Here is an 18,132-nt window from a genome sequence, read left to right as displayed (position 1 = left end):
AAAAACCCTTGAATGAGTAGGTCTGTCCAAACTTTTGACTGGTACTGTATATCCATGATATACTACCATAAATACTCTAAATTCAATAAAACTGCCAATGGCGTTCAAGGCCTCCATCTTCAAGTATGAAATTCTTTAAGGTCCATTTTCCATGATCAATCTCAGGTGATCAAAGCCTCTCAATTAAAGAGAGGAACATGATCATTCAAATGTTCCCCTGCTGAATCATAAACTCTTAAGTGCTGGGTTGCAATTCCTGTCCATGTCCTTGTTGTCCTTTATCAATGCATGAAATACCTGGAGAGGAGAGATCAAATCTTAGCATAAAACTGCAACCGGTCATTCTTTTTAGGCAAACACAATAAATAAATACCTGTAGGTGGTGCTGTGTAGCCTACATTGCCACAAAAAAAGCAGACTATCATACAGGTTCTTTCCTATTTATTTCTGTAACTGACATACACCGGGTATACAAAACATTAAGAACATCTGCTCTTTCCATGACATACTGTAGACTGATCCCTTATTGATGTCACTTGTTAAATCCACTTCAGTCAGTGTAAATGAAGGGGAGGAGACAGGTTAAATCATGATTTTTAAGCCTTGAGACAATTGAGACACGGATTGTGTATGTGTGCCATTCAGAGGGTGAATGGGCAAGACAAAATATTGCCTCTGAACAAGGTATGTTAGTAGGTGCCAGTTTGTGGCAACAGTTTGTGTCAAGAACTGCAACGCTGCTGGGTTTTTCACGCTCAACAGTTTCCCGTGTGTATCAAGAATGGTGGGAAGCATTGGAGTAAACATGGGCCAGCATCCCTGTGCTTTCGACATCTTGTAGAGTCTATGCCCCGATGAATTGAGGCTGTTCTGAGGGCAAAAGGGAAGGTGTTCCTAATGTTTTGTGTACTCAATGTACATTCATTCACCTGTAGGTGGTGTAGTATATGAATTGTAGGACCCAACAAGTGTGAATCTATGATAAAGATGTCTTCCATATAGCAGTGGCTGAGTGATGTGTAATTTCTAAACTGCTCCTGGCCACACAAGTGGCACACTTGTGGGACTGGACATAACTACAGGCTATTTTTGAGGAATTTTGGGAGCATGACCCAGTTCACTCAATAGGCTACAGAAATGGCTTTAACCTAACCACATAATAACATTCTTGTATGTTTATTGTCACTCCGTGCAAACGTATCCATTTTCTCACTTTCATGTCTTCTCATGTTTAGAGGAACTGACCTGGGACCATTTCTTGTTTCCGTTGAGCATGGGCGCGGCCGCAATGCAGGCGAACAGCCTATCAGAGCCTATATCCTCAGGGAGGCGTGTCAGAAACTGGGCGCTGCGGATGAAATCCATCTGTAGGAGCACGTCCTCGTACAGACGCAGGATCCCCAGACCCGTCCGGAACAGGAACTCCTCGCCGTCACGACAGAATACGTCCCACACGCGACACGCCACGTCCAATGGCAACGACTTACTGTACAGAGTGAAGATCCTGTACACAGACACAGAAGCATGCATTCATAAACAAACGAACGCAAGCAAGTTCACCACACACAAACACACACAAACAAACACAAAAAAATGTCAGTTAGCAGAATGGTGAATGCAGATTATTTAATCTAGAGTTTACAGTAGCTGTGCTCTTATAACTGTGAATACTGAGCTGATAGCATGACTGGAACTAAAAGTGGGAGATAACAGCTTAACAGGCCACACTAAAGAGAGCTGCTACATACTTTAAAATGTTCACAGAGATCCCATAGGTACTTACCAGTCTATGAGATAGAGATCTGGGGTGAGGTTGGAGCTCTGGAAGTGGTTAAATAGTCTTGGGAGGTTCTCTTCAAAGAACACCTCGAATGCAGCAAAGTATTTCAGCATCTAGAGAAGAAGAACGGTAGCGAGAGATTCAGTGACGACTAACTCAGTCCTGTTAAAGTCGTTTTAGAGAGAGGACAATTTCCCACAGTGGCCCCTGTGGAAGTGGGCCTCACCAGATCATGGTCCACTCTGAAAAAGGCCAGCTGACAGGGTTTGTTGAGCAGGTTGGCGAATGCGATGAAGGCATCAGCTTCCTCCAGGTTGAGGATCAACACTGCAGCTATAAAGGACATGCCCTGGACCTTGAAGAGAACAGAACCGTCATTTCACTTTACAACCAACGTATGCACAGTATGGGAGAAAATAAGGACAAAGAGTGCTGTTTTGACATGTTACTCACATATCCCACGTCAGGTCTGTAACAGGTGTAGGCCCCCAGCACACTGTGGAGGAGATCATGATATGGCCCACCCTGTGGTTGAAGACAATCAGAGGATGAGGAATGTCATGGAGCACACACACACACACACACACACACACACACACACACACACACACACACACGTGGGGTAAGAGATGTACTGTACCTTCTGGAAGATAAAAAGAGGAGGGAATGTGCGGGATATGTCCAGCTTGATCAGGTCCAGACTGGACTCTCTGTCTGCCAGCGATGCCCCATCTAGAATCGAAACACAAAGAAATTGTGTTAAAAACATCATAAGAGAAAGGACAAACAGAACCATTTCAGTTTGCTACAATAAACTGATCTCCAGCTTGTTTGACCTCTCTGTATCATTGTTTGTGCATGATAGACCGAGTAACTCAGCAATCAATGACAGATACAAAGACACTGATGCAGTGCCAATATTTTGTAACCTAAAACGATGCCAAGAGGAGACAGGCTGCAAATCTCTCTGTTCAGCTCTATTAAATCCTGTTGGATCCATCTCCTAAGGCTCTTGTTGGCAAAAACACAGTCTTTCTAATGCGCTACAGATGTTAGAGCTTTGAATGTGTCACTATTGACTCTCAGTACTGGACCAATGGGCAGACAGTCTGACATGATGGTAGAAACAGACACTTTACAAGATCACTGGAGGAAAAACAACAGAAAGCCTTTGCACCAAGCCTGCAAATGGCTGCCGAGTGAGGGGGATTTGTGCAGTAATGTGACGCCAATAAGTCGGCAGCACTGCTAAGTTTTTGTTCCACAATGTGTCAAGGACCTCAGATGTAAAGCAACGAGAGGAAATAGCTTTGTCTCAAACAGGAAGAGAGGAGAATGGATGTGTGTGTGTGTCTGAGGCTGAGATTCACAGTCTTGTCCCCGGAGGGCTTCTCCAACACGCCACCCCCCCGCCTCAGACCAACCGTCAGCCTCTGTTTCTGAACCCGTCTCACTGAAACTCCTCCATCTCTCCTTTGCTCTGGAGAGGAATATTTCGTACAGCTCTGTAGAAAAGGGAGGAAAGGAAAGAAGGTTACTCTCTCAATGAGTCAGGACGTCTACTTTGCATTTTTCTGTAAACCACAAAGGCACTTTCTGGCAGTAAAACATGTAGGCCAGAAATTCCCTCCACTCACAACACAACAGGCTGGTACATCTATTCCAGCTGAAAGTGGTGAAAGTGCTCATTTTGTTAGAAAACAAACAATACCAGCGCACTACATTTTTAGATGTATAACCGTGGCTATGTTAATACATTTCAATGTACTTTGTTATGTGTATTGACACACAACTTTCTTCACTTTGTATATATTTTTCAGAATGCAATTCTGATTATATTCTGTCATTGGGAATACTGAATTATGCTGGGAGTTCTATGAGTTATGACTATTGAAACACCATACATACCTGGGGTGATGTTGAGCTCGTTGCCTATGGCCAGGCTCCAGACCTTTCCTCTGACGTTGGGGGGCAAGCCCTGCCACCAGAGCTCTCTCACCCGTCGAGTGTTACGCCTACAGGGGGACACAAACAGACTGGCATGGGTCTACTGCAACATGGGAGCCCTGACCTATGCCTACTGACTGACTGGTTTACTGACCAAGTTACTGACTGGCTGATTGAGTCGACTGGTTCACTGACTGATTGGCTGTCTGGCTGGCTAATTAAATGGCTGACTGGCAGAAAAACTGACTGAGTTACTGACTGAATACAGTCCCAGAGGAGGCTCCTCTGAGGGGGAAGGACCGTCCTCCTCATAACTAAAACCAAATCATTGATTAAAACACACTGTTTTGCAATGAAGGTCTATAGTAACATCAGCAGCACTCTGTAGGGTAACGCCATGGTGAAGCCACAGGACAGCTAGCTTCTGTCCTCCTCTGGGTACATTGACTTCAATACAAAACCTAGGATGCTCATGGTTCACCCCCTTCCATAGACTTACACAGTAATTATGACAACTTCCAGAGGACGTCCTCCAACCTATCAGGGCTTGCAGCATGAACTGACATGTTGTCCACCCAATCAAAGGATCAGAGAATGAATCTAGTACTGAAAGAATAAGCTACAGCTAGCTAGCACTGCATACAATGTGGTGAGTAGTTGACTCTGAGAGACAAAGACAATAGTTCAACTGTTTTGCTGTTTTTCCAAAATTAAGGAGAAGCAAGAGAGAGAGATTTGGTAGTATTTTTTTTTTTTAAACTTTCACTTAGGTAATGAATGCAGCTAGCTAGCTAGTTTAGCCTACTCAAACATTCAAACAGAGAGGGATGCTATGTTAGCCAGCAGGCTATGGCTATCCAACACTGGATTTCTTCCAAGTCAAGGTAAGCTTTTATTAAGTTATTGGGCCCGGGGCCCACCCGGTGTAACTGCTAAACTGCTTTCTGACTGTACACTGTACTGCATGACTATGACGTGACAACGATGTAGGCTGTGTGTAGCGGTTAGCGGTCAATGGTCATGATTTTAAGGTTAGGCTTGGAAAGGTTTTTTTGCCTGGTCACAGAGAGCTGATGTGTTGTGCACTGAAGTCAACAAGCGAAGGGGAAATGTGAGAGGAGGAGAGCGCGTAGATAGTTGGGAGAAGGAATTATATATACAACGAGCAAAGTGATCATGCTGTTTATGTGGCTGCTATGAAAGTGAAGTGTGTTTGCGTGTGATCATGGGTGTACTCATTTTGCCGATTCTGTTGAAAAATGTTTCTTAAACGGAAGCAAACGGAACGAAACAGGGATAAAAATAACTGAATGTATCCGATAGAAACTCTCATTTGCAACTGTTTGGACTAATGATTACACCCTAGATCAGCTAGATGCAGGCAATACTGTGCGAGGCGGTATTGAATGTGTCACTGTCTGTCATCTTGATTACTCAAAATTCTCTATCTGTGCACCTACGTTGTAAACTGTCATTCATAAGCTAGGTTGTAGCAACATCATGATAGGTAAAGGGAAAATTAGAGTATCATGTAGTAGCCTAAACCTATCGATGTTACATTGAGCTGGGTGAATGGAATATGAATGACAGTCATCCAATATGCTGCATTAGAAACAAGGTCATGCTCATCAAAAATGTATCATCATCCCTCATCTTAAAACGGCACCGACCGCCACTGAACTGTACTGACTGGATACTGTACATCAAATCAAATGTTATTTGTCACATACACATGGTTAGCAGATGTTAATGCGAGTGTAGCGAAATGCTTGTGCTTCTAGTTCCGACAATGCAGTAATATCCAACGCTGCCCCATGCCAGTGGAGAGTTGTTTAGCAGGAAGTGACTAGCTAGCTAACTCACGTGTTTTCCCAGTTGGGCAGGATGTCGTTGTTCCAGACCACCATGGCGTTGGCGATGCTTTCCTCCAGCTTAAACCTCTCCTTCATCTCTTTCCTCTTCCTCTGGGCCTCCTTCAATTCTGTGGGGAGGGGGGGGGGCACAAATCCTTTGGTCACACTTCATAATAACTTTTAATGAATACGCCATTAGAAATGCTTATAAATGTTAACAGATGCTTATAAATGCTTTAAACATATCTATTTTATTTTCCTTCTGCTTTACAATTGTTATCAAGATGTAAAGTGGCAAAAGTATGTTCAAGGTCTGGCGTTAGCAACGGCTTCAACTGACAGAATGAGCTAAGTAACATCTGGAGGTCTATACAGTGGACAGGTCAAATGCGGCTGACCTCCATTGCACAGCCCTGAAAAGACAGTGAAATGGAAGGGGTGAGAGAGGAATACATTAACAGTACCTCTCTTCTTGGCCTCAGCCACCATCTCGTCATATTCCTGGCGGTGACGCTGGGCCTCCTCCACAGACTTGGCAGGAAGGTTCCTGCCGAGAGAGCAGAGGAGACACGGTATCAGTGTCTGTCAGTGTCAGTTTCACCGTAATCAGTGCATATCACAGCAACTTATCACAGACACAAAATGGTTACTTTTAGTCATGTTCAACACATTGCGGATTAAAGAGAGACTAACACCTACAAACAGAGAGACTGACTTAGCCTTGCAGACAGTGTGTTTGTTATGGTTCAGACAACACACTCAGATTTCATATATCTATTCTTAATGAGGGCCTGAGGTCTTGGATCAGAGAGAGCAGCTGAGGTGCCCAAGGAGTCTCACAGACAGAGAAACTCAACACCAGTTGTTTTTGAACGCTGTGTGCTTCTCACTGTGTTCTTAATAGACACCACACCCTGGCCTGAGCCTAGTTGAAAATAATGTAGTGTGTGTAATATAGATCCAGATCGCACTGAGGTTACAGTGCCTTGCAAAAGTATTCACCCCCCTTGGCATTTTTCCTATTTTGTTGCGATACAACCTGTAATTTATTTGGATTTTTATTTGGATTTCATGTAATGGACATACACAAAATTGTCCAAATTGGTGAAGTGAAATGAAAAAAAATATGCATATGCATATGTATTCACCCCCTTTGCTATGAAGTCCCTAAATAAGATCTGGTGCAACCAATTACCTTCAGAAGTCACATAATTAGTTAAATAAAGTCCACCTGTGTGCAAACTAAGTGTCACATGATCTGTCACACGATTTCAGTATACATACACCTGTTCTGAAAGGCCCCAGAACCTGCAACAGCACTAAGCAAGGGGCACCACCAAGCAAGCAGCACTATGAAGACCAAGGAGCTCGCCAAACAGGTCAGGGACAAAGTTGTGGAGAAGTACAGATCAGGGTTGGGTTATAAAAAAATACCAGAAACTTTTTACATCCACCGGAGCACCATTAAATCCATTATTAAAAATTTGAAAGAATATGGCACCACAACAAACCTGCCAAGAGAGGGACGCCCACCAAAACTCATGGACCAGGCAAGGAGGGCATTAATCAGAGAGGCAACAAAGAGACCAAAGATAACCCTGAAGGAGCTGCAAAGCTCTACAGCGGAGATTGGAGTATCTGTCCATAGGACCACTTTAAGCTGTACACTCCACAGAGCTGGGCTTTACGGAAGAGTGGCCAGAAAAAAATAAGCAAACATGTTTGGTGTTCGCCAAAAGGCATGTATGTGGGAGACTTCTCAGACATATGGAAGGTACTCTGGTCAGATGAGACTAATATTGAGCTTTTTGGCCATCAAGGAATATGCTATGTCTGGCGAAAACCCAACACCTCTCATCACCCCGAGAACACCATCTCCACAGTGAAGCATGGTGGTGGCATCATCATGCTGTGGGGATGTTTTTCATCGGCAGGGACTGGGAACTGGTCAGAATTGAAGGAATGATGGATGGCGCTAAAATACAGGAAAATTAATGAGGGAAGCCTGTTTCAGTCTTCCAGAGATTTGAGACTGGGATGGAGGTTCACCTTCCAGCAGGACAATGACCCTAAGCATACTGCTAAAGCAACACTCGAGTGGTTTAAGGGGAAACATTTACATGTCTTGGAATGGCCTAGTCAAAGCCCAGACCTCAATCCAATTGAGAATCTGTGGTATGACTCAAAGATTGCTGTACATCTGCGGAACTCATCCAACTTGAAGGAGCTGGAGAAGTTTTGCCTTGAAGAAGGGCAAAAATCCCAGTGGCTAGATGTGCCAAGCTTATAGAGACATACCCCAAGAGACTTGCAGCTGTAATTGCTGCAAAAGGTGGCTCTACAAAGTATTGACTTTGGGGGGGTGAATAGTTATGCATGCTCAAGTTCAGTTTTTTTTGTCTTATTTCTTGTTTGTTTCACAATAAAAAATGGTAGGCATGTTGTGTAAACAAATGATACAAACCCCCTAAAAATCCAATTTAATTCGAGGTCATAAGGCAACAAAATAGGAAAAATGTCAAGGGGGTGAATACTTTCGCAAACCACTGTAGGTCTAACCTTTCTCAAAACATTTGGCATTTTCCCTCTGCAAGGACTGTAGGGCATAATAAACAAGAACAGAAGAACAGACAAAGAAATGGAAAGATGTGACAGAAATAAAGTGGAGAGAGAGTCAGAGGGAGAGATAGTGTGGACTTACGCAGGCCTGTCCTCCAGTATAAGAGCTGTCGTGGACAGTGGCTCAAACTCCAGGTTCTTCCTCCGGCCCTGTTGAGGCTGAGTAGGGGACGTCCCAGCTGACGTTCCCCCAGGCCCAGCCTTGCCCACCCTGGCCTCAAACTCCTGCAGATACATCAAAAACCTGAATCCCTATAGGTACTAGAAAACACAGCCCAAATACAGGTCAACTAGCCTCTTGGGTTTACATTTGAAAGGGAGGAAAGATAGTGGCTTTAGCCGTGAGGGGTGACAGGATCAGCTGACAGGCTTGTGGAAATCACAAGGCCCATGTAGGCGGCAGCCTATGTGGCTGGGGAGGGAGAGAGAGAGCGGAATTAGAGAGAGAGAATGAGGGGACTAAAGAGTGTGTGATGGTTGGGGGGGGGGGGGGGGGGGGGGACTGTGGAGTGTGTGATGGTTGTTGATGACTGTGGTGAGAGCTCTGGAGAGAGGTCGATAGAGAGAGCATCCTTAGGGTGTACAGTTGAAGTCGGAAGTTTACATACACTTAGGTTGGAAACATTAAAACACGTTTTTCAACCACTCCACAAATTTCTTGTTAACAAACTAGTGTTTTGGCAAGTTGGTTAGGACATCTACTTTGTGCATGACACAAGTCATTTTTCCAACAATTGTTTACAAACAGATGATTTCACTTATAACTCACTGTATCACAATTCCAATGGGTCAGATGTTTACATACACTAGGTTGACTGTGCCTTTAAACAGCTCGGAAAATTCCAGAAAATTATGTCATGGCTTTAGAAGCTTCTGATAGGCTAATTGACATCATTTGAGTCAACTGGAGGTGTACCTGTGGATGTATTTCAAGGCCTACCTTCAAACTCAGTGCCTCTTTGCTTGACATCATGGGAAAACCAAAATAAATCAGCCAAGACCTCAGAAAAAGAAATTGCAGACCTCCACAAGTCTGGTTTATCCTTGGGAGCAATTTCCAAACGCCTGAAGGTACCACGTTCATCTGAACAAACAATAGCACGCAAGTATAAACACCATGGGACCACGCAGCCATTATACCGCTCAGGAAGGAGACGCGTTCTGTCTCCTAGAGATGAACGTACTGTGGTGCGAATGGTGCAAATCAATCCCAGAACAGCAGCAAAGGACCTTGGGAAGATGCTGGAGGAAACAGGTACAAAAGTATCTATATCCACAGTAAAACAAGTCCTATATTGACATAACCTGAAAGGCAGCTCAGCAAGGAAGAAGTCACTGCTCCAAAACCGGCATATAAAAGCCAGACTACGGTTTGCAACAGCACATGGGGACAAAGATCATACTTTTTGGAGAAATGTCCTCTGGTCTGAGGAAACAAAAATATAACTGTTTGGCCATAATGACCATCGTTATGTTTGGAGGAAAAAGGGGGACGCTTGCAAGCCGAAGAACACGGGGTGGCAGCATCATGTTGTGGTGGTGCTTTGCTGCAGGAGGGACTGGTGCACTTCACAAAATAGATGGCTTCAAGGAAAATTATGTGGATATATTGAAGCAACATCTCAAGACATCAGTCAGGAAGTTAAAGCTTGGTCGCAAATGGATCTTCCAAATGGACAATGACTCCAAGCATACTTCCAAAGTTGTGGCAAAATGGCTTAAGGACAACAAAGTCCAGGTATTGGAGTGGCCATCACAAAGCCCTGACCTCAATCACATAGAAAATGTGTGGGCAGAACTGAAAAAGCGTGTGCAAGCAAGGAGGTCTACCAACCTGACTCAGTTACACCAGCTCTGTCAGGAGGAATGGGCCAAAATTCACCCAACTTATTGTGGGAAGCTTGTGGAAGGCTACCCGAAACGTTTGACCCAAGTTAAACAATTTCATTTAATTCTTAAAATAAAGTGGTGATCCTAAATGACCTAAGACAGGGGATTTTTACTAGGATTAATTGTCAGGAGTGTACATCATGAGTCATGTCTAGGGGTCAATAAATGCCCCTGATATCCAATGCTTTTGTTTCGTGCAAGTTAGTGCATTGACTATCTAATAGACCAAATGACTAGATGTATCACCATACATCCCTCAGCTCCACTACACAAAACATGATGCATGAAACGGCTACTGTATGGATGTCAATGGCTACATTGTCTTGTGTTGTGGCTCCTTCAAGACATTTATGGGTGTAGTTACAAAGGGGGCTATCAGAAGAAAAGGCTGGTAAGGACGGGGGAGGGGAGTGCCATCTCAGGAGAGTGAGATTTACCAAATTCAGTGAAGAAGAACAGCCACCATAGTATAAGTGGAGAAATAGGCACAGCTTTTTCACAATTTGATTGCTGCTGTCCTATAGTACTTAGAAAAGGTCCGAGTTGAACTGTGTTTAACCAACACCAATGCTTTTCTAGAGGCACACCATCATACATAATCTCAAAGTATACCAGAAAAGCATATAGAGCTCTGGGACCACTTGTAATGTCAAAGTGTATATAAAATCATCACGTAATCAACTGTGTATTAATAAATGTCAAGTCAAATATATCAATGTAAGGTAAACCAAAAATATTAACATTCGCAGATAAGGTCATTTTCCCGATTTCACTATCAAAATCAAAATCAATCAATCATAGCACATTTTTGGACTCATGCAGTAGTATTTACCTAAATAAGTAGAAGATTGTTTTAAAATAATGTTAAAAGTAACATCTATATTCTTAAGACATAAGTTGAACATGGTACAGTAGCTGCTTCCTGTCATGTCATTTTGATTTATAGCCGAGTGTCAAAACACTGGTTTTAAATGTCCAAATTCATAATCAATATGCTGAAATAAGTTTCGATACTGCATGTTGAAGACCAAGACATAAAAATGACTCCCTACACACTTGTCACGCTTGTGTTCAGATTACTTGTATTTTGCTAAATTAGTACCTTAAAACCTGCTCACGCATCAACATTTATCAAGCAGTCACGCCAGACAGATATTGATTAGCTTGTTCTACTGTAATCAATAGCGTGCACAGAGGAATCACTCACATGGATATTGTATGTAAATCAATGGTACTGGGACAATTGTCTGCCGCTACATGTACCATTTTTCGCTCTTCTGAAAGACAAACCACAATGAACTTGGGTATACTACATATAACAATCAATAGATGAGAACCTGTAGTGGCCATTTATCAACTCATCGCCTTGTGGGCCAAAGTTTGCGGTAGATGACCAATACGAAAAAGTAAACACTGGATCGTTTCAACAAATAATTGCTCCACAGGTAGTTCTACATAGTGACGGGTTGGCTCTCATTTGAGTGACAGCTTGACTGTCAAATCTGTGTATTTGTTTGTGGCCAGCGGCTTTTAGAAAGAGTGCATCCTGATTTTCCCATTGCCATTTGAGTTTGAAAAGGACAACTACGTTCTTACATGCTGACCACAGCGCTTGCGTCGCATGCGCGAGCGTCGCAAAATAAATGTACACATACATGTTATTCAATCATTGCACTCACACTGCTCGCGCACGTCTGCGTAGCCAGGTGCTAAAAGCACAACGCGCTGCAAGTCCTGCCTCTCCCATCTCCTCATTGGTTTTTAGGAGGATATACCATCGTGGGTAATTGAAAGATGAACTGTGGTCCACACTCCAGTCCAGCCGGTTGTGGTAATGCACCTTAAAGTTGGTTGCCAACCACCATATAAAGTCCAAAGAAGAAGAAGCCTGAAGGAGGAGAGATTACTAGAAACGAACTCGGTTGACCATTTTATCTGTGGATTAATTGGCGGAGTAGAGGACCTCCCAGGCCAGTTTAGCTAGCAACCGCAAGCTAGCTAGCTAAATTGCCAAATGTTTAATGCTTTTCGACCTGTCCCCAAATTAATATAATTGGTTCAGAGTTTGTTTAGATATTTTTTTCAGATATTTCAACCTGCGTGTCCTGATCGCGTCTGGTGTAAGTGGACAAAATCAACTTGCGCGCATGCAGTCTGGTCAGCATTGTTAGACATGCGACGGACAGGCGCATATGATAAAAGCAACGGTACCAAACCAAAGATATTCATCTATTTAAATCAATCGATTTAGTGTCATCTTGATGACTATAAATGTTTATATTAAGTTCACCAATCTGAGGTTAAAATGATGTGTAATTTCCCTTCGTTGCGTGAGGTGAAAATGCAAGCTTGTGTAAGGTAGTAACACAAACTGTCCACATTAGGGAAATTAGCGCGTTATTAAATAATTGAATACAGCAAAACTCAACATGTCAATTTCGGGTGTTAGTATAGGTTGCCTAATCAAAAAATTGCAACAATGACATCTATTTCTCACTCATTTAACCATGTATAGATAAAAAAAAATGCCCTCAAACACAATTTAACTAGGAGCTCTAATCTAGTTTCCATAGTGTCTGTGTAGCTGCCTGAACGTTCGCTGTCCATAATAAGGAATACAGGCAAATTTAATAGATCTATCACATTTGAGAACGTATGTAAGGAAAAATGGATTGCAACACTCTGGATTACAACACTTTGAGCCACAGAGTCGATGAGCTGCTGGAGCTACGGCAAGAGTCTCAGAGACCTTGGGATTGTCGAAGATGACTTTGATACTGTATTAAACTATGATTATTTTTTCCCCCTAGCATGCATTTTCCCCTCTGTTAGTACTAGGGTGGGCATGGGCATGAGTTGTATGGTCAATGGAAATGGTTGCTTAGCAGCCCCATGCAGATAGGAGATTGAGAAGATGACTGAAAAGGGAAACTCGAGAAGGTCCATACCCCTGCGCTTAAGAGATTTGGTGTGGACACAGACGCGTGACCATCTGGAGTACTCTCCTGATGGAAGAAGAACAACGTTTACACTCAGTTCAATCCCTCCAAAGTGTCTATCAAAAAAAAAGAAGAAGAATAATGTAAAGTGGTTCAGGGTAACCACCTCATTTGGATAGTCCACCTGTAGATGCTCTACAGACTATCAACCCTTGTCCTAACCCTAAGCTTAACCCTTATTCTAAACCTTAAACTCTAACCGTAACCTTAGCAGATAGTCTGTTGATCGTATGACCACCTGTGGAGCATCTACCGGTGGACTATTCGGACTTTCCAAATAAAGTGTGACCCTTCAGTACACATCCAATCCCCATAAGCAACTTTGCCCTTTGGCCATGGTAAGGAAGATAGGCAACTTTATTGAAAGGGCCTCTGTTGGAGATGCAATTCAACCCCTACATGTAGGATAACTGCATGAAGGATCAACCCATCACCTGAGCTTCTATACGACACATTTCTGGAACACATTACAGATGGAACCTCTGACACCTAGATCCCTACTCTAGCCTCTGTCGCTCACCCTAGATGAGGTCACGCTCTTCTAGTCATAATCTCAGCAGGACAGTGAGGCTTATAAACACTCATCTCTCATCTCGTCTGCAGCTGTATGTACTAGAGTTGAGTGCACTACTAATCCAGCGAAGGGACACATTTAACTGGCTTCAGTGTCTGTTTCCATGCAGGCATGAAAACATGCATTAGTGCCTCCAATGACTGTGGAGACGGATCTGTACCTGCATGGCAGAGTAGGGGAGGGAGACAGGGAGTGAGGAGAAGAGGGAGAGCGGGGAAGGAAGGACATAGCCAGGGGCTGAGGGCAGGAGACGGCTGAGGCCAGGAGATGGGCATAATTCAAGCTCAATCGAGGCTCAACATACCAGGCAGTAGGCAAGAGGCGTACACCTTGAATAAGACCTATTCATTACCCAGGCAGCCAGCCAGGTAGCTAGCCAGCCTCAGGGACAGAGCCAGCTGGAGCATACACCCTCAACAGCTGCAGTGGCAGATGGGCCTGCCAGGCTCCAACCTGAATGACCTGAACCGTACTCTCTCGTCGGTGTTGGGAAGGAGTAGGCAAAGTACAGGCCGACTAAAGCCTTTGTCACACTACTATATATAAGCTCTGATGCCATTATTACCAGGCACTCTATTATAGGATTCTCAGAATGAATGATATCTGATGTTAAAGAATCTACTCGAGCTGTGAGCATGAGATGCTATCAGTATGCTACCTGGTCAGACAGGTATAGGTGAGTTGTAATAATAGGGCGTAGGGAATGATTGTTATGCTGTGTCATTGCGTGTTGCACAAGGCTGCAATTTCACTGTGTCTGTTTCAAGTGGCAACTAGTGAATCATGTGATACAAAACAAAAGGGCTGCAATGCAATGTATCATAGGTGAAGGAGTTGAACAGAAGGGGTGTAAATTACTTGATTGGAGATTAAACAGTTGTAGTCCTTTACCTTCTTTAAAGCATTAAGCTATGTTAACAAATTGAGGTTAGGTACGCAAGGCTGACATAATCCCTATTTATCAGGGTTAAGTCCTGACTAGCACGTGGAAAAAATGATCTAGGCCAAATATTGAGCTCATGGCATCCACCTCGACTTTACTAGTACATTCCTAGATGACGCACTTGCTGGATTCCCTCCAGGCGGGGTCAGATAGCTTTCTCTCCCATACACAATACTTTACAGGAAGTTAGGTCAGTTAATAGGTCTGTGAATAACTACTGTAGCACAGTGACATCGGGGCCAGCGTTCAAAAAGCTTCTCAGAGTAGGAGTGTGGATCTAGGATCAGTTTTGAAATTTCAAATAATAATGAATAAGATTATATGGATAGGGATGACCTGATCCTAGATCAGCACTCTAACTCTCAGATGCTTTATGTATACGGGCCCGGGGCCTCCATGTCAATGAAATCCTTTTCATTATGATCTAAAAGACACAGCTGATCCTAGATCAGCACTCCTAATCTGACATGCTTTATTCATGAATATGGGCCTGGGACACCAACCTGCTGTATGGTCCTGGAGTCCTTGGGAGCGCTCTCTCTAGCGGGGACTTTCCCAAACAGCTTCCAACCAGGGACATTCTGAGACGGACCCTTCGGCTCTCTCTGCTTCTTGGGAAATAAACTCCTGACCAGACAGAAAAGCCAGGACAATGAGTGGGCCATTTTTAATGATGACACACTTATTTTATTCCCCCTGTCAGCTAAACGGTTTTGATGAGTCGACGTACTAAGAAATCAGGGTTATTAGTGTCTCTCTGAATCATTTCCTAGATCGGACAAAAGTCATACTGATATGGTCAGTTCAGTTGACACTGAAGGAGTGATATGCTGCAACTCTTATTTAACCAATTGGATCAATTTCACTTGATCCTATGTGGGATCATAAACCTTGGGGTTAACACTTTACATGAAGGTATGCTCAAAAGGGTTTACAAAGGAGTTATAAGTAGTTCATAAACTGTTAATTACTATATTATATCAATCAATCAAATGTATTTATAAAGCCCTTCTTACATCAACTGATGTCACAATATTATAGCTACCAATCATGTTCTAAGTATTTATTAGAGATGTATAAACTATCTATGAACTAATAATTGAGTGTTTCTAATTCATTTGCACCTACTGTAAAGTGTAACAACCTAGGGGATGTCCGTGTGGGAACACCATCACTACAGTATTCACTGCAGCTGGCTCCATTTCCACCAGGTCTCTGCCTGCTCTAAATGTTGAATGAGACATAGGGCTAGTTCTAGTTCTGGCTTTGTTCATTATGTCCTGGTGTGCTGTTACAATACCAATACACCGTTTTGTAGGCGAGCCAGATTAATGCCAGTGACTGCTGTTTTAAAAGGTTTAAATTGCATCAATAATATGGCTATACAGAGTATAAAGGCAAACATTGATGTAAAGCCAAGTAAGCACACTGGGACAAAGTTTGTACCTCTCGTCCTTGCAAAAAATGCACTTGTCACCATGCAAATAATCTCAGCCAACAAATAAAACAACTCATTTACCTGCCAAAATACTCAGCGATGCCGGGTCTTTTGGACTGTAAAGCCAGTTCTGAGGGGTCTTCCGAGATGACACTCAGGCCCTCTGGTATATCCCCTGGGGCAGACAGACGTCTGCTGGACTCAAAGGTGTTCCTGGAGCTCAGACTGACGTCCATGAATCTGAGGTCACTGTGGCCCTGGGCCCCCAGCTCCACGAAGGTCTCCCCATCCTCATCCCCTGGACTGAGAATGGTGGAGGAGTCATAGCTCAGACTGTTGGGCACAGTCCTGGTCCTGAGGGCCTGAGGATGGGGTCTGGAAGAAAGATCATCTCCTAGGTGACCAGATGCTGAAGGTTCCTCTCCCTGAATGGTGCCTGGTTTAGCACTGACCCTACAGGGGTCTTTCGTTGGTGCTGGGCTTGATGGTAAACCCTGAGAGGTGAGATTTGATGTAGCACCACCAGATAAATCTCCTGCTACGTTAGCTTGTGTCCTAGGCTGGGCCCCGGCTCCGTCAGGTTCCACTCTGATATTGCAGGATTCGTGATGTCCCTCCCTTGCACTCATTGCAATTGAGGAGGGTTTTTCACACTGTGTGTTAGAGAGGCATGTTGCAGCTCCATCCAAAATAATTGTTACAACTGTCTCTGTGTGTAACTTGGCGCTGCTGTGTCCTATAAATAATCCACCATTTGCCATTTTGGCCTCCTTGTCAGGGGTCATACTCCAGTTAATCGGTGGCCTAATAACAGCATCACTGCTGAGGGTGCTCTGAATAACACTGTCTGTGTCCCAATTCGAGAGCCCCTCTGGAACAGTCCGGGAGGCAGCTGTGCAGCTCAGTTCAAGCTGTCCATTGCAGGAGTGTGTCAATGACTCTACAGTCTCAGCTGCTGTCACAAAGTTCAATGGTGGATAACAGGCATTTACTTCTTCTGCAGAGGATTCCTTGTTCTTCTCTGCCAGTGAAATCCCCTGGAGAGCATTCCCGTCCATTTCCTCTCGATTCACTGCAGCGATAGCAGAGGAGTTCCCTGCCTTGGCGCCTACCATTGTTGACCCAGTAAACCCGTTTGTAGCTGAGTCACAACCTGGCTCAGGAATAACACAATTGCTTACAGTGCCACCGGATGGACTGTCAGTAACTAAAACCGTGGAACGGCCAATATCCTCTCCTGCTTCACCCGACTCCCTGCTGTCACTGCAACCAGTTTCATCCCTGCTGACATGTTTAGAGATACGAGCTGCCGCTTCGGCGGTACCTTGAGACAGCGGCTGGGTAACATATGTCCCGCTGGTCCCCTTTTCGTTCACATCAACACAGAAACCCGGTGGAGAAGAGACATTATATGCCTTTTCCATGTCATTCACATTCCCTACGCCACTGCTCCATAACAAAAACGCGGTGGTGGCTGGTTCAGCTTTGCTTTCTCTTTCCTCGTTTTTCCTTGTCTAGCTATTATGCCTATCATGATCTCAGAGAGTATCCTTCATTACAGAATGACGCAAATCAAAATACGGTTTCTATTCCGAGCGACGGCGGCAGGAAAAGGGGGAATATCAGTCGCCTGGTCGTGTATAATTTTTGTTATTAGAAAAACCGGCAACCGCCCCCATTTGGGCGGTGAGCAGGAGCCATTTTGAGATTCCAATGACGTAGAAGGGGAGAGCAAATCACCAGCCACGCAGACGGAAAATATGGGATGAGGGGACATCTGCTGTCCATACGGAGCTATAACACGCCTGGTTTATCCGAGACAAGTTTTTTGTTAAAGCTCAACGCGCAGGTATTCAGGCTTCGTTGGTTCAGCACAAGTATCCCGTCTTTTGTAACGGAACACACAACAATGGAGGTAGGTTAAGACCTGAAAAGAGTTGAACATTCAATAGGCTACAGTTTAATTTGGTTCACTTCATATACACAGGCCACCTGTAGAGCCCAGTTTAGTTTCAGCACCACGGACAGCGCCAATGAAAATAACCACGTGGGCAGTGGGCACTGATTCGTCTTATTTACCGGTAGATGC

General features: G+C 43.9%; 1 protein-coding gene across 1 annotated transcript; it reads right to left on the bottom strand.

Annotated features, from left to right (window-relative positions):
• Window positions 1-30: 30 nt before the first annotated feature.
• LOC120029724 (TBC1 domain family member 12-like) lies at window positions 31-17,742 on the bottom strand. Its single transcript, XM_038974995.1, has 13 exons — window positions 16,125-17,742; window positions 15,109-15,232; window positions 8,282-8,424; window positions 6,045-6,127; window positions 5,591-5,708; window positions 3,689-3,795; window positions 3,205-3,285; window positions 2,421-2,512; window positions 2,234-2,305; window positions 2,007-2,135; window positions 1,784-1,893; window positions 1,246-1,504; window positions 31-297 (listed from the first exon to the last, which is right to left on the bottom strand). The coding sequence occupies exons 1-13, from the start codon at window positions 17,465-17,467 to the stop codon at window positions 226-228; spliced, it is 2,733 nt and encodes a 910-aa protein (XP_038830923.1). The 5' UTR covers window positions 17,468-17,742; the 3' UTR covers window positions 31-225.
• Window positions 17,743-18,132: the final 390 nt, after the last annotated feature.

Source organism: Salvelinus namaycush, chromosome 35 (genome assembly GCF_016432855.1).
Source record: "Salvelinus namaycush isolate Seneca chromosome 35, SaNama_1.0, whole genome shotgun sequence".
NCBI lineage: Eukaryota > Metazoa > Chordata > Actinopteri > Salmoniformes > Salmonidae > Salvelinus > Salvelinus namaycush.
Note: the sequence above shows the minus strand (reverse complement) of the source record. Positions and strands in the feature narration are given on the sequence as shown.

What these genes read in the sequence shown, in the direction of transcription:
- LOC120029724 (XM_038974995.1), bottom strand. Translation starts at nt 17,467, where the DNA reads ATGGAAAAGGCATATAATGTCTCTTCTCCACCGGGTTTCTGTGTTGAT. An exon ending in CGAGCTCAACATCACCCCAG is followed by an intron (nt 3,286 to 3,688) that starts GTATGTATGGTG and finishes CCTTTTCTACAG; the next exon opens with AGCTGTACGAAATATTCCTC. An exon ending in TCAGAGTGGACCATGATCTG is followed by an intron (nt 1,894 to 2,006) that starts GTGAGGCCCACT and finishes CTTCTTCTCTAG; the next exon opens with ATGCTGAAATACTTTGCTGC.